The sequence below is a fragment of the Mastacembelus armatus genome, chromosome 16 (assembly GCF_900324485.2).
Source record: "Mastacembelus armatus chromosome 16, fMasArm1.2, whole genome shotgun sequence".
NCBI lineage: Eukaryota > Metazoa > Chordata > Actinopteri > Synbranchiformes > Mastacembelidae > Mastacembelus > Mastacembelus armatus.
This window is the reverse complement of record NC_046648.1, coordinates 21,429,680-21,445,669: the sequence shown is the minus strand read 5'-3', so window position 1 is coordinate 21,445,669 and position 15,990 is coordinate 21,429,680. Positions and strand designations below refer to the sequence as shown.

At 41.5% G+C, this 15,990-nt stretch overlaps 1 protein-coding gene across 1 annotated transcript in view; it reads left to right on the top strand.

Annotated features, from left to right (window-relative positions):
* The window catches only part of sv2a (synaptic vesicle glycoprotein 2A), a 32,365-nt gene that overhangs the window by 1,347 nt on the left and 15,028 nt on the right, over window positions 1-15,990 (top strand). Inside the window, exon 2 of the mRNA XM_026317142.1 lies at window positions 11,539-12,331. Coding sequence (XP_026172927.1) covers window positions 11,722-12,331 — 610 coding nt within the window. The 5' untranslated portion in view covers window positions 11,539-11,721. The remainder of the gene's footprint in view (window positions 1-11,538; window positions 12,332-15,990) is intronic.

Genomic DNA, 15,990 nt, shown 5'->3' with positions numbered 1-15,990 from the left:
ATCCATCCATCCATCCATCCATCAGGCAGGTCACGTTTCTGCCCATCAGTCCATTGTCTGCATAGTTTGATGCTGCTTTAGAGCCTGAATCACCAGGAGGACGTGGTCCACGTAGAAATATCTAAGACAGTCAAGGAATCTGAACTGCAGAGCTGACGAGTGTAAATCATTGTTGAGAATCCTACATACTTGACATGCAACACACAAGGCTGTAGCTGTTTTTGATCATCAGTTTAGAAATCAAACAAAATAATATCCAAATATTATTCTCAACCCCCTTTTAAATTGGAGGCCTGGTCCCTTTGATTACTGCCAACGTGTTGATGTTTTTCTACAGCCTGTGGCTAAACACTGAAAAGAATGACTTTCTGCCAGGTCCACTGTTTAACACACAGGAGCTCCACTTAAACCAGGAGGAGCTAATGGAGCTGCTCTGTTTGGTGTTCTCATTTTCTGCCTGCTGCCCCTGCTGATTGGGCCTTGCTCCGGTCTGTCCTCAGAGATTAGCCCCGTCACAAGTTACAACTCGCCTCTCCTGCAGCTGGGAGCAGTGGTGCTGGATGCATCAGCATAACAGCTAAAAAAGAAAAGAACAGGCTGTGGTGCAGCGGAGCACAGCTATCCACCTCAACTACCCCGTCCGGGTGTTGTCAAGATCAGCAATTAGCACAGCTGTTTCAACATTTACAGCAGTGCTTCAAGGAAACTCTGGCTCGTTCATGCTGCACTGTTTTTCTAGACAGATCTGTTTTTGGCCCGAGATGCTGCTGCTGCTGATGAAACACTGGTCTCTGGCTAAAGATTTACTGTGAGGCTGAGAGATTATCAATGGCCTTCAACTCCAGTTGGGGGAGTTGGAGCATCAATTAGTGTCAAGCACATAACTCTCCATTAGCTGCTGACAGTGCATTTGTTCCTGCCATGCTACAGGAAATATCTCTCTTCTGGTTTTATAAGCAAATGTATATTCATATTCATTAAGTCGGTGTTTTCCATGTTTTTTTACTTGGATAGATCTCAGTCTTCATCGACTACCACTGTGGTTACCTCTACAATTATCAGTGATAATGAAGATTCATTTTGAAGTTCCCTCATTTCTTTAATATTTTAATCACAATTTCATAGAAAGGGGAAGGTCTGTGGAAGGAATGCTGTTGGTTGTCATTAATACTTGAGTAAATGATAGTTGAGAAGATGGATCCCACTGATGTTGCTGCATGTAAAGCAAAGAGCTTCGTTTAGGATAAAAACTACGAGCACAGGATCAAAAAGCACCTTAGAATTTTTACATTTCTGTTAATCAAATAAAACAGTATGTTATGTTAATATGTGCACTGTCTTCAAACATTTCCCTGTAATCAGTTTATTTAATCAATTTCTATCATCTCTGCTTCTCTGCTCCACTGTTTTAGTGTGTGGTAGATTGACTTTAACACAGTAATGAGATGAAACACACCACAGCTCCAGCAGAAACACAAACAGCTTTAATACACAAAGAAGAGCAAAGCTTGTAGTGACAACAATTTAATTCACACAGCCATAAAAAACATTACACCGATAATTCACTGGGAGAGAAGAGCTGCAGAGCGTCTGCAGAGTGTGGTGGAAATGATATTTGCATAGTGAGTTTGGCCTTCAACAGCTTTATAATGTATTTCTGTAATCCCTGCATCGTATTCACGTGTGTGTCTGGGAAGAATGCAGTTCTTCAGAGTAATGATATTACTTTGCAGCACATAACTCAGAGTAACACAGAACATCTTAACCTGCCTTTATCCTGTCAGCCGTTCTTCACACTGCTGTTTTGCGTCTAGTGATGGCAGTGTTGATTAGTCGTTTTGTCTAAAGCGAAATATCTCAGCAGCTCCTCGTGACTTTCATGATCCTCTGACACCTTGAGGTTGGCTGTGTGGGTGAAATGACTTGATGACTACCTAGTGTGTTGCCATAAAATTTGCTTTGCATGATCATGTTTGTCTCATGATTAATCATATAAACTCTGATGGCCCCTTAACTTTTCACTCTGCCAACATAAGGTTCAATTTTAATGTGTCCATTATTTTAGTTTTTGAGCAAGTACCTACCAAATGTATTCCCATCAGCCTCAGTTGCGCTTCAGTGTTAACCAGCAAATATCAGCATGGCCTTAAAGTGAACTGAGCTAAGATAAAGACCATGATAAACATAAATGTGCTGTGTAAACATGCGTGTAAGCATGTTAGTGTTTAGTTGTGAGTACCTCTGTGCCTGAGGACAGCCTCACATAGCCACCAGCATGATGTAATCTTTTAGTCTTGTTTGTCTCAAGGGAGATACATTTACTCATCGTCTGTGTTTCTTCTGCAGTCTTACTGTGGGAGCACAGGTTACTTGGTCACAGGTTTGCTCTGGAGATAGTTTGCTCAGCAGGTCTTTGATTTCCACACACATTCAGTCAGAGAAAGACATTTTCAGATGAAGCTCACAACACAATTAACTGGTAGAGACATTTCACTAGTGCTGAATGCTAATGAGGTAAACATTCGCAAATGAAACAAACGTGAGCTGCTGTGAAAAACACATGTTGCACAGCTGTATTGTGGTGTTTTTATCCATCCTGCTGCAGGTTTTGAACTGCACCTCCCAGCTGCCCTCAGTCTGCAGCCCATTTTGCAGTGAGCAAAGCCAAAATGGATGCAGAGAGCTGACGTCACTGTGTTTGACATGGTGTTGCTAGCCATCTTGGTGCCACCAGGGTGACGGTGCACACTGAGAGACTGAGCAGAGGAACAATGACGTGATCCATTTTAGGCTGCAGATTCTCCCAAAGGGGACTTGTGTATGTACAGCCCAGTGTTGGGGTAGCAGGCCTAACAACCAGTCCTCACACCCTCCTCTCAACTGCTGCTATGTCCTCAGCCGGGGTGGGCCTGAAACCATGCAGCAGAATAAAACTGCCACTGAATGACTGTGCAGATGTCATACTGAGCATGACTTGGACCAACGTTCTCTGTGGCAGAGGTTTTTATCGCACCAGTACGTCATTGCTGTGGCATGAGTTGCCTCTGGAACCTCTGTCCTTGTGGGGAGAAAACAAGACATGAATAATTGATGGATCCTTCAGCACCTCGGCAGGACTCCCCTGGAAGCTCAGGCCAGAGTAGCTAAAATTACAGAAAAGATGGAGGCAAGATCTTTGCAGATGGTGACATTCAGATTTATCACAAAGAGGCTTGGCCTGTGGCAGTAATTCATTCAAGCATACCTTCCACCTCTCTCTGCTGTTGAAATCAGCTTATAGAACATTTTGATGCCTTTACCTGCCAGGGGACATTTCTAAACCAACTCATGTTGAGTTTATATTATTGTGATTATGGTGGTAAAAGATTTTATCAATTTAACATTTGACTCCTCAGACCACCTACTTTTAAAATGAGCCAATATCAATAATTTCAATAAGAAAATACATTTTTCAGAATTTGTTTTTGCAAAAACATCCATATGTGACCTGATAACTATGAAAACATCCATATGTGACCTGATAACTATGCTATTTTATCTAAAGAATAGAATTAAATGTGCTCTGATGGGGAGTATACACACACACACACACACACACATACACATACACACATATATATATATATATATATAAAACAAAGGTGACATCTTTCAAAAGATGGTCAGAGTCACATCATAAAAGTCAACATGATTCTGGCAGTCCACTCAGTACTTGCTGAGATATTTCCGTCTGGAGCTACATGTTGGATAAACTGAACATCCGACCACCTCCTGGGGACTAACACTGCTTAAAAACATGCAGGCACCAGGTATCTAAAACATTACAGTTTCCATGTCCTGGCTATGACTTCAGTCATTGTTTATCACGTTGACACAGTTAGCACATTAAGCAGCTTGTTTCCTATTGCTCAGCAGTCTGTAGAACCTCCCAGTTAATGTTATGCTGTATATACAATCAGCTGCTGTTGACTCCTTTTTCCAATTTAGCAAGTTGAGTCTAATCTCCTCTGGTGGTCTGAGCCCATTGTGCCTGAGGATAAAGTGCTTCTCTATGTGTGTAGGTGTTTGTTGACTGAATCTTGTGGGAGAAATCTTCAAACAGAGGAGGTGCGTGGGCTGTGATGACCATCCCAGAATGCACTGCTTTTGACGCACTCATGACCGCAGTAAAGACTCTCCAGCTGATTTTATGGATGTGTGTGTGCTTCCGAGTACATTATGTATAGCCCAGTAGGTTATGTAGCATCTTTAGTGTTTTCCTGTAGTAACTGTATCCCTGCTGGTGATTATGATGTGTGCATGTTAGCTGAGTGGTTTTACTTTTGTTTACTTCAGAAAGGAAGTGTAACACACCTACTCCTTTGAAAAGAAGAAAAAAACATTTAAAATCTAATTTGTAATATAGGGTCTAGTCTGTATATGTTCTGCAAAAAACTTCAGGTTATGTTTTTTTGGAAATGAATTCATCGTACTTCAGTCAGGATCCATGTGGTCTCTTTCTATCAGCACGTCGTCCTGATTGCGGTTGTGCTGAGCTTCAGGGAGAATCTATCAAAAGAGAAAATTCACTGCCTGTGTCACAGTGAAAAATCAAAGATGCCAGCAGAAATGAATTAGCAGCCATCTGCAGCTCCCTCTCTCTCACTCACACACTGCAGTACAGTAATGTCACTTTTGCGTGCATTTTTTTCCCACTTACACGTTTCTATACAGCACGCATGCACGCACGCACGCACGCACGCACTTGCAGATAATCTCACATGCACATCTCTGTGACACTCCAAAACTACAGCATCTGTGCTGTCAAGTGAGCATCTAAATTTCAATGTATAAGTGGGAGTGGAGAAGAGAACAGACCAGAGCAGTAATAAATAATATTACAGTAGATTTTGTGTGGGAGGTATGGTGATGTAGTGGTTAGCACTGTAGCCTCAAAGCAAGAAGGTTTCAGGTTTAAATCCCTTTTCAACCTGGGTCTTTCTGAAAGGAGTTTGCATGTTCTCCCCATATCTGTATGAGTTTTCTCTGGGTACTCAGGCTTCATCCCACCGTTCATATAGTTTAGCTTTAGGGTTAAATGGTGACTCTAAACTGCCCATAGGTGTGAGTCTTTGTTACTATGTGTCAGCCCTGTGATAGACTGGTTATTTGTCCAGATTCCCTGTCCCTCACCCACTGTCAGCTGGGGTTGCCTTCAGTACACGATGAGCCTGGATGTGCCAGGATAATCAGTAGATAGATGGATGAAAGGTTTTTGTAAAGCTGGGTGATAATTATTGACATTTACTGACTTTCATCTGTATCTATTTGTTTAGAATCATTCCAAGCAAGTTTTTTAATGACAGTAATGCATTTACAACACAATTAATGAATAGATTAGTCCATTAAAATGATTCAGAACTACCTACTTTGATAATGCTGTTTTTTCTTTTTTAAATTTGATTCCAGGTCCTACAGATGGAAGATCTGCCGCTTTGCTGTTTATGTCATTGTAAATGTATATTTGAAGTTTTCGAGTCTTAGTCAGACAAAACAAGACACTTGAAGATGTCCCCTTGAAATTTATAACTGTGTTTTAAATTTTGCGTGAGATTGTGTGTTTAGATGTGAAGTTGTTAATCTGTGTCAGTGATCAATGCTGAGGGTATATTTAGATACAGGAATGACTCATCCTGGCAGCGAGACCTGCTATTTGGATGCAACTTTACCCGTTTTGGATCCTGGTTTCACTTCCACAAACTGATCAGCTCACACTGCTGCTCCTCCAGATGTGCTCCAACCTGCTGATATGTGAAATATGGCAACATCTGTGGTGTGAGAAATTCATGTGGGAGTAATCAGCCTGAGTGCACTGAGAGATGTTACACTTGAATCTACCTCTGTTATGTCTTAATGTGCTGTGGATGATTTTCAGATGATAAAATACTGTATATTTTAGTATTTTAGTTCATTGCTGAGATAAAGTGAAAATGTGTTTCTTGAGTTGTTTAGACGCTGAAACACCTGGGCCTCTGGTAGTTTGACATATAGTTTAGTAACATACGGTGCACATACATTTCCACCAGTCACAATGAGGACCTGCTGAGGTGTTGATGTGCAGCTAGTTACTCAAAGCTGCAGTCACATGGACAAGAATGATGTGACTACAACATGCTACAAAAATAAGATTTGAAAAAATCAACATTCGACACACTGTGTGTGTGTGTGGAAATACAGTATTAGATATTAGTCATGTTTAAACTGTGACATTTTCCATCAGGGAAGAGAGAGAAAGCACAAGAAAAGATCATCTGAGGTCTGTCTACATCATCTGAAGAAAAGTTATCGAGCTGTGTGTGTGTTATGGGATTTATGGGTTTATTCAGTTTTGGGCGGGTCCAGTGGTTTAAGGGTGACGGCTGCGGTGCTGTATATGAACTTATCAGTGCTTTCTTGCTTCTCATCCATCTTGGCTAATAGCTTGTCTTTTCCTCTGCCAGCAGCTGTCTGCTGCTAAATAGGTCTTGTATTTCCAATAAATAAAATGTCCCTCTCCTATAATCGAGTGTCAAGATCTGATGTACAAAGGGAAATGTTTTATTTAGCCGAGTTTAGCAGATGTTCTAAACATTTGTGTCTTAACAGTGCAATAAATAGTAGCTGTTAAATGCTCAAAGCTTTCAGTGTGAATTATGAATGGCTCCTATGCACTGGTGTTGAAAGAAGGGGTTTTATCAGGGTTGGTCGAATTTGGTTATAACTCAGTGGCAAGTGGAAACCTCTAATGTTCTTCTGTGAGGTAAATAGATAATGTGAGGATAATACTCCCAATGCACAACTTTACTGAAGACTCAGACAACGTAGAAGCTTGCAAATTCAAATCTAACAAATGGTACCGTTATTGTGTAATTTGCAATAAAACACCATTAATTCTTTATTGCCTTGACTATTTGCCAGGGCTGTTATATGAAATAAGAATCTGAAGAATGAGAAAGAATAAGAATTTGATCTTTATAGGTATTAAAAAAAACCCAAATGTTATTGTATGCCATCATTTCACTTAAATGACAAAACAGTTTTGCAGTGTTTAAAGTCGGAGGTGACAGCAGTCATGGAGTAACAGTCGTATTCACGTTGTTGTCTTGTTGGCCACCTGACAAATATAAGAAATGACACTGATGAGAAGAGTGAGAATGAACAGAAACAGTGCAGTTGTGGGCCAGAAAATAAAAACAACCTGAAGAAAAGGTCCATCGAGTACTAAGTTAATTCCGTGAATACATTATTTTCTTGATTATTTAAAAAAAAAAAAAAAATGTATTTTTTAACATTCATTCATTAAGATTTCAAACAAACAGATGTTGCTGAATTCAGCAGTAAAGGTGCTTTTAAAGACCAGTGTCAGTGGTGCTGCCTAGAAAATGTTTCCAAATTTGAGATTTGCCAAGTGACTGTGGCAGCTACAGGAACCACATGGAGCTCTGTGGATGAGCCTGAATGATATTAAAGGTAATAAATGCCCACGGCATCAGCTTTGACCTTAACCTCGTCCTTTTTTAAAAGTAATAAATATATTGTATGATTTTTAGTTTTATTTCAGTTCTAAAGCAGCCTCCCACCCAGTGTGAAGTTAGCATAAGATTTTTTAGAGAAGGGTTAAAGTTGCTGGTTTCACATTGGCGTCTTTTTTGTAAAACCCAATATTATATTGTATTTGTCTGTAAAATGACTGTGTGTGAGTGTGTGTGTGTGTGTGCCAGACTGTGCTTCCCACCCCTCTGGAGGCTTCTCTGCTCACTGGAAGAAAATGGGATTACATAACCTTACATCAGTGCAAACGACAGGGAGGGATTTTGCTTGGCGTTCCATCGACTATTCGTTTATTATCAAGTTACACTTCATTACAAATGGCAGAACAGCTCATAAAGCAGTTTTGTTTCACATTAGCCTTTATCTGAGTCCATTTTCTCTTTTCTTCAAAAAGCATTTAGCCATCGTTGGAGGCCATTTGCAGCCAGCTGTAGATATCACCCATATGAAATGAGTGATATTTGTTTTTGGAAACTCTGTGACCATGGTTATATATTCACTGCAGTGAGAAAACAGCTTCAGCTGCACTGTAAGCCTACATATAGTATGCACACTTGGGAAGTACTTGTCATTCATAGGCAGAGCCTTCACCAACACCTGCTCTCATTTCAGTATCTCCGGTTTGTGAAAGGCTAATCGGATGGTGACGGACTGCTTCACTGCGTTCAGATGGGCCTCAAGGGTCTCCTGGTACAAAGGTTGTGACCATGGTAACGGAACAGGATTGGCCAATCGTCTCACTTCTTATTAGGGGATATGAAATTGGTGGATTAGCATGATGCATAATGTTTTACCAAAAACACACATGCAATGAATGATGGTGGTTTGCAATGACAGACGTAAAGTGATGTTGCCCTTCACCTTATGCAACATATTTACAGGGTTGGAAAAACAGCCTCTGTTACCTTAACGTTATTTTCAAACAGTGTTTGCTGGGTAAATGTGAAAATGGTGTGTCCAACTTAGCAAATTGTTAATTAAAACGAAAAACAAGGCAATTTCAGATGTTTTATAATCACTGAGTGTATTTTAACCATATCTGTGACATTATAATTAGCCTTGTTGGTGACTCCTCTCTGTTTCAGAAGCTGTTATTGTGATTGGCTGCAGGTGATGACTCATGTTCACCCCCAGCCAATCAGAATAGAACCCAATGAATATCACTAGTACTCTCACAGTTCAGATATGTCTTTTGTAATGACTGCAGTTGTAAACAACAATATTTATAGATAGATGAACCAGAGTGTGATCCCAGTGGAAAGGAGAGGAAGCTGCTGTTTCAGGTTTCAGACTTCAGCTGAATGTCATTTTTTCAAATGTAGCTGGTGGCAGCTAGTATATCTTTAGCACAGACAGCAGTCCTTCTGGCCACCTGACATATGCATGTTCAATGTTCACTATTAAGCTCATATAAGTGTGTTTTGCCTGGCACGTGTGAATCATCTGGCTGGAACCGCATGTGTTGGTTGTAAAGTTAACCCAAACATGGTAGAAAAAAATTCAAATGAGCAATTCATAGGACCAGGTGAAGGGCAGGGCAACATTTATTCTTAAGGATGACTACAAACTGAATACGCATCTTTAAATGAACAGATGAATGACTAAATGATGTCAGCTGAAATGTGGTACAGTACGATAGAGCTTTACTGTGGTCTGAACTATTTGAGCTCGACTGGATCTCTGTATTTCTGTCTAAATCCATCCAAAGCCTGTGGCCTTAGGGATGGTTGTGAGCCCAAAAATCCGAAGTGATAGCTCACTTAAGTAAGAAATGCCTTTATAGCAGGCGGTGTGAACAGGGCTTTTAAAGAAGTTCCTCATCAAAGGCAGTGCCACTGGGATTCTGCTCATTGATGTACGCAAGGAATCAATTTGTGTGACTGTTCCTGTTGTTCAAGCTGAAGCAGTTTTTGACTCCCTCATATTAGTCACTGATGCAATTCAGTGACCTACCTTAATCAATATTGTGCTAATTAGCCTGGTATGCTAACATGCCAATCTAAGCTGCCCAACACAACAATATACTGTGTTATCATCAGCATGTTAGCATTATGAGTAGATCAGCAGACAGTTCAGAGTCTGGTGTGCCAAAGGGCGCACAGGGAAAAGACCTTATGGGAGCTTAAGATCCATATCATTGACCTTATTTCGTTAATAGGTATTTCTGTGCATTCATATGTTAATGAAAGCACAAACATTACATATTATCAACCAATCAAAGAGAAATCTAAGCATATCTGTGTTCTAACAGATTTGCATTCAGTAATCTCTGTTTTTATTGCACAGTGAAAGGAAAAACGAAGGGGACAACTAATGACCAATCGTCTTTTTAGGTTAGAGGGCGACCACTGAGCATGTTAGTAGAAACTCAGTCATCCCAGCAGACCTTTGGGCCATGTGGCAATAGTCTGTCTATTCAACACCCTTGAGGCATGAAGCTTTTAAAGATGCCCTCCCTCCTGCCTTCCCACTGCCTGCTATCCCTCCCCCTTCCCTTTGCCTACATCTGTTGTTTTTTCACTGTGCACTGTACACTTTTACAGGCAGTCTGAAAACATTTTAATGAACAGGAATAGTCATCAAGGTTACTTTGGCATGTATCCACTGTAATTAGCACCTCTCCACTGTGCCTCATGTTAATTACATAACTCATTGATTTATTGATTGCCACACTGTCACTGGCAGTCTGATCACTGCCTAGACATCAAGACCCTGATATGTTTTGTGTCATGAGTTTTATTTTATTGTGAAACAAGATGTATGTTAGCACCTTTTTATTCTCTCTAATAGGAAAATGCAAAACGTTATTTGCTAAAGCCTTCATGATTCAGACGCCTAAATATCACACATCAGTAGAACAGAAAAGGAAAAAAACGTTTCTTGTGTTGCTCGTCTGAATGACATCATTAGATGCGTACGTGTATAAAAGCTATAATATAAAAAATTCATAGCATGTCAGATGGTCACTGAAACACGTATGGTAATGATATTCTCCCTGCTGAGCTTGTTTTTCTCATTTGTAGTGCTCGCAGCCTTTTACTTGGCACAGCAAGTCCCTGTTAGCGAGACAAACAAGGGCTGCATCACAGTGACAGTGGTGCCAAGGAGAAGGGTAGGGTGGCCTGTTGACAGATACATGATGGTCTTTTTTTGCACTGGTCTTTATTTTCTCTTCTCTAATTGATGAGCACTAAGTACAGAAAATAGAGTATCAGTACATGGAAATAGGAAATGGACGATGGCCATTAGAACTAGTTGCGTAAGAGGGGACGTTGCAGGATGGAAAATCAGAAGGCGTGAAGCTGAATTATAAGGTGTTTAAAGGACAATGGATTCAACAAGAAAGGAGACATGTTTAGTGCTTTCATACTTAAAAAAATGACCTGTCTCCTAAAAGTACTCATTGTTAAGACATTATATACCATTAGGTTCTGACTTCCCAGTAGCAAGTATATGGTTTTAACATCAGCCTGACTAATTGTGAGTCTCCTCAGTGAGATCTTTAAAACAAGCAGCAGTAGTACATTCTAAATGTAGTGCACTGACCTCTGCTGCACCATATTGCAGCCCTGCTTGTTGATCACAGATGTCAGTGTCGCAGCATGGTCCATTATATGTTGGCTCTGTGGTGGGCTACTGTAAATGCCACACTATGATTGGTGCTGGGCTGAGGAGACCGCTATGAGAGAACTGCCGTTCATTCACTATGTGCCACTAGGCTTCTACATGCAGATGTCAGTTCCTTAAAAAAGCTGTTATATCTTTTTACAGCCATTAGTACTGAGCCAAGTAATGTGTCCTGTCAATGCCAATGCCGTGTGAAGGCCAATGATGTTTTGGAATTCTGTCAATTAATTGGCTCTGATCTCAGATGTTTAAAAATGTGCTTACAATGGGTGTTTTTCCCCACAACACAATGCCAGTGTGATGAATCACACTAACTCAAACCTTTTCTTTTCCTTTACACAGGATTTGGTATCCGAGCACACACTGGCCAAAGTCCAACAACAGCAGTGCAGTGGAGCAGGGAGCTGTCTGCGGTGCTGAATTCACCAGCTAACAGAAATCCCCCATTGCACACCCATGTGCTTGGGCTGCTTCTGATACCTCCTATTCCTAATAAAATCTGACCACCATCTCAACACATCCAAGATGGATGATGACGGGCGTTACAGGGACAGCCGCTCAGACTTCATCCGCGGCGCCAAGGACATCGCCAAAGTGGCCAAGAAGCAGGTGGGCAAGAAGGTGGGCCGTGGCATGGACAAAATGACAGATGAGTACACCAAGCGTTCCTATAAACGCTTTGAAGAGGAAGATGATGATGATGACTATGGCGGCGTGCCAAGCGGTGACGGTGGATATTACCGCAATGATAGCCAGGCCAATGACGATGAAGGTCACAGCGACTCTACTGAAGGACACGATGAGGATGATGAGATATATGAAGGCGAGTACCAGGGAATCCCGAGGGCTGACTCAGGCAAAGCTGGCGGCATGGACGGAGTGGCAGCTGCCCAGGCGCAGCAGTTCAGGGATCTGTCAGCGTACGAGGGTGAGAGGAGGAAAGACCAGGAGGAGCTGGCCCAGCAGTACGAGACCATCCTGCAGGAGTGTGGCCATGGGAAGTTCCAGTGGACACTCTACTTTGTCCTGGGGCTGGCGTTGATGGCAGATGGCGTGGAGATCTTTGTGGTCGGCTTTGTGCTGCCCAGTGCAGAGAAGGACATGTGTCTATCTGAACCCAACAAGGGCATGCTGGGTAAGATTTCCAGATATTACTCTCTTGCTTCCAAAAAGAAGAAATAGTAACACTTCTGATCACATGGGAGAAGGGATTACAGACTTTCTAGTACCAACAGTCGCAACTGTTTTCTTTCAGCTCATCTATTGTCTACTGTGTATTTTCTCTCTTTATCTTCATCTCCTTTGAGAGTTTACTGCACTGCTTCACATTTTATCTGCTTTATCTTAGCCATTACCTTTGCAGCTTATCCCCCAGTAATTGCTTTTCTACAGCCTGTCTGGCAGGAGAACTACAGCTATTTAAGATTCAACTGCCCATGTAGCTTCTGAACAGCAGAAGAATTTTAAATCAATCACTTACCCAATTCAAACACAATGTTCTTTGTTTCAATTCAGCTGTTTTGTCGTTGGAATGTTTGTGTATATATGTGTGTGCCTTGGTGTTAAGGTGACCCTGCCTGTGTTTCATTTTCAGCCTCTTGTTTGTCTCCTTGATGTAAATGCTGCATGTCTGTCAATGTGTCTGTGTTTCTGTTGCCATCTGCTATTGATCGCCCAGCAAGGAGACTGTGAGCAATGACCAGGGAGCGTATAAATTCAAACACACTGTTTAGTTTATGTAAACACCTTAGATATAAGGTCAAACCTGTCAGACTATACAAAGGCAAAGATCTTCCACAGATATACCCAGAGAGATTTTATTTAAGTGGATAAAATATCGAGCTGTGTTGTTGAAAGCAGTTTGGAAAAAATGTAGAAAGTAAGTCTAACTGAAGGAGAAATGTCAGATATGCAAATCCAACAAATAAAACAAGCAGGTTAATACAGATGGATAATATTATTATGTGACTCAGTTCTGTGTGTAGTAAAATCCAGTTGGATTGGATTGACTTTGGTTTCACTGGAATAAAACATGGTCCAAGGCAGCAGAAAACAAAAAAACAGGTCAGGTCTGAATCAAGATATTACCTAGACTTTACAATAGCTCACCGTGGACTCAAGTGTTAGCTGTATAATATAATTTTGATAAATTAGTTGAGCTCTAATTACATCATTTCCAGTGCACACTCAGGGTTTGGACTGTTCAGCTGTATTCCTGCCACGTCGATGAACATCGTTTCCCTGCAGATTTGCAAATGAATGTCATGGATTCTGGCTTAATGAATATTTTTTTACACTCATGGTAGCAGTGGCTTCTGTGTGGTCATATCTATTACCATAATTTCAGGTACATTTTTAAGAGATCCCAGTTTGCCTTTGCATGATGAACGTTTAGATTTATCAGTTGGGGCCGAGGGTCAGTGTCAGGTTCATGTGGGAATTTTATTTATGTCCTTTTCAGTTTTCCTGTCTGTTTGCATGCAATCCAGTGAAAAAAACACTTTTTCACAGTGTTTAGAAAGGAATACCACCAGGCAGGTAGTGTTCTCTCTGTGGTGTGGGAAAACTGAAGTATGCACTTAGAAACGCACTCACTAGAAAATCTATGCAGTACACATATTTCTCACGTGGTCCATGGACGGCACAAGATGCAGATTACAGTGAGCAGCTTGTGTGTGAGGTACTGTTTGCTCACATTAATAACAATCTGCATATGTAGGCACATTGTGTACCATAATGTGTGTGTGTTTGTGTCTGTTCCAGTGTTGACAAACTCAGTAACTACACCAACAGTAGCAATAAAACAGTGGAAAAATACTCCAGTACTTGAGAATAACTACTCCCTGGCTCACTCCTCCCTGGCTGGGGGTGTGTCATGGCAGAGGGAGGCAGCAGGGAGACACGACTGGCCCAGATTCCCTCCCCTCTTTTGATTACGCAACATGCCTGACTCATGCTAGAGAGCCTCCTTTGCTTTTACGTCTTTTCATCCCATGATTCCTAGTGTCCTTCCCCTCGTCCTCTTCTCAACACAGTCCACTACTATCACAGTGCTGACCATTTTGTCCTGACGCACAATGTGTATTATTATCATTATCATGTGTTTTAATGGACTCTGTGTTTCACATTGGTGTTAGGCTTTAGGATTTGATGGTTGTAAGTGCATATCATGGGTCCTGTCATCACTGCATTCTTCCAGAGAGAGGCTTTTAAGTAACAGCAGTGATCTGCAATGTTTTTGCATGATGAGCTAGAGGAGACGCTTCCACAGGCAGCAGTGAAGTGGTTGTCATTCATTTACCCTTGTTGTGAAGCTGTGGAGGCAAAAACTGCAGCATTGGTTGTCATAATGGGAGGAAGAAATTTGGGGTTTTATACATGCAGCAGCTTTGCCAAACTGAAATGAGACTTCTGGAAAAGTGCTAGATAAGCATAAGTAGTTTTCAATGTCACAGAATCCCCAGGTTGTAATTATTTTATTTCCAGTCATACATCTGTTAGAGCAGTTTGCAGCTGCAGCCTCAGCTACGTGCATTGCCTCTTCTTACCACTGCAGCTACATCTGAGAAAGCTGTTGCATGTTTTTTCTGAGGTTAAAGGGAGCCTTTGTGCATCATAAGGTCTCCTTTGCCTTTTCATGAACGTGGAATCAAAAACTGGCATCAAGGAGGGAGAGAGACAGAGGGGAAGGAGAAATGATGGCAGAGAAAAACTACTTGGGTCTTTTGACCCCCTGTTAGCAGACCACAATAGTACGGTGGACTAAGGGTGGTGGTTTTGTTCTCAAACAGCTCATTTCATGAGTAACTTCCACTTAAGGTGTATTAATCATCTGCTGCTACATTTGTTTGGAGTGAAAACCTACATTCACAACACAGCTCACAGCTCACTGTCCCAGGGTGTAAACAGTTTATCTTTCTTTTATTATTATTTATCCTTTCAGCTTTCAGCAGTTAGCACTGAGGAGTGTGATAACTGCCTGGCCAAGTCAACTGATGGGAGCCTGTTCTCCTCCCCTGCTGAATGGCCTCAGCTCCAGGCTCATTCAAAAAGCCCTGTGCACTCTGACAGAAAGGCTATTAATAGCAGCCCCCTGCCCTGCCTCCTCCCTCATGCACGTACACAGACACACAACCCAGCATCGGCACACACTTTTTCTTTCCATGTTGATTCACGCACACACACACACACACACACACACACACACACACACACACACACACACACACACACACACACACACACCCACACACACACACACACACACACACACACACACACACACATACAAGCAAACTGCCCTGGAGACTTTGGGAGCTCTGTCATGTTGCAGACTGACCACTGTCCTCCCTTCCTCTTTCTGTGTTTTTTTTTTTTTTCAAGCTTCCTTGCTCTGCAGCCTCCCCTCCCCCTGAGTCCTCTGGAGAATGATGAGGTGCTCAGACTCCTGCTTCCCCTCTGTCGGCCTTTCACTCCTCATGCTGCTCATCTCCATTGTTTAGTCCATCTCTTACTCTGTTTCTACACTATTGTATAGCATATAAATTATTGAAGAATGAGATAGAAAATTCATTTTGATATTGCACATCCCTACAACTATCCTTGATGGAAGTTATAGTAAATAAATGTGAAGGAAATATAGATACCTAAGGGCAAAAACAACTCCAGGGGTTTGAACACTGAAATAAAACATCACAAGCTAACTGCACCAATAGGAAACTTGTTTAACTGAACAAAATGTATTTAAGATGGTCTGGGTGAAAATGCCAAATAAATATAACATGGAGAAATGGT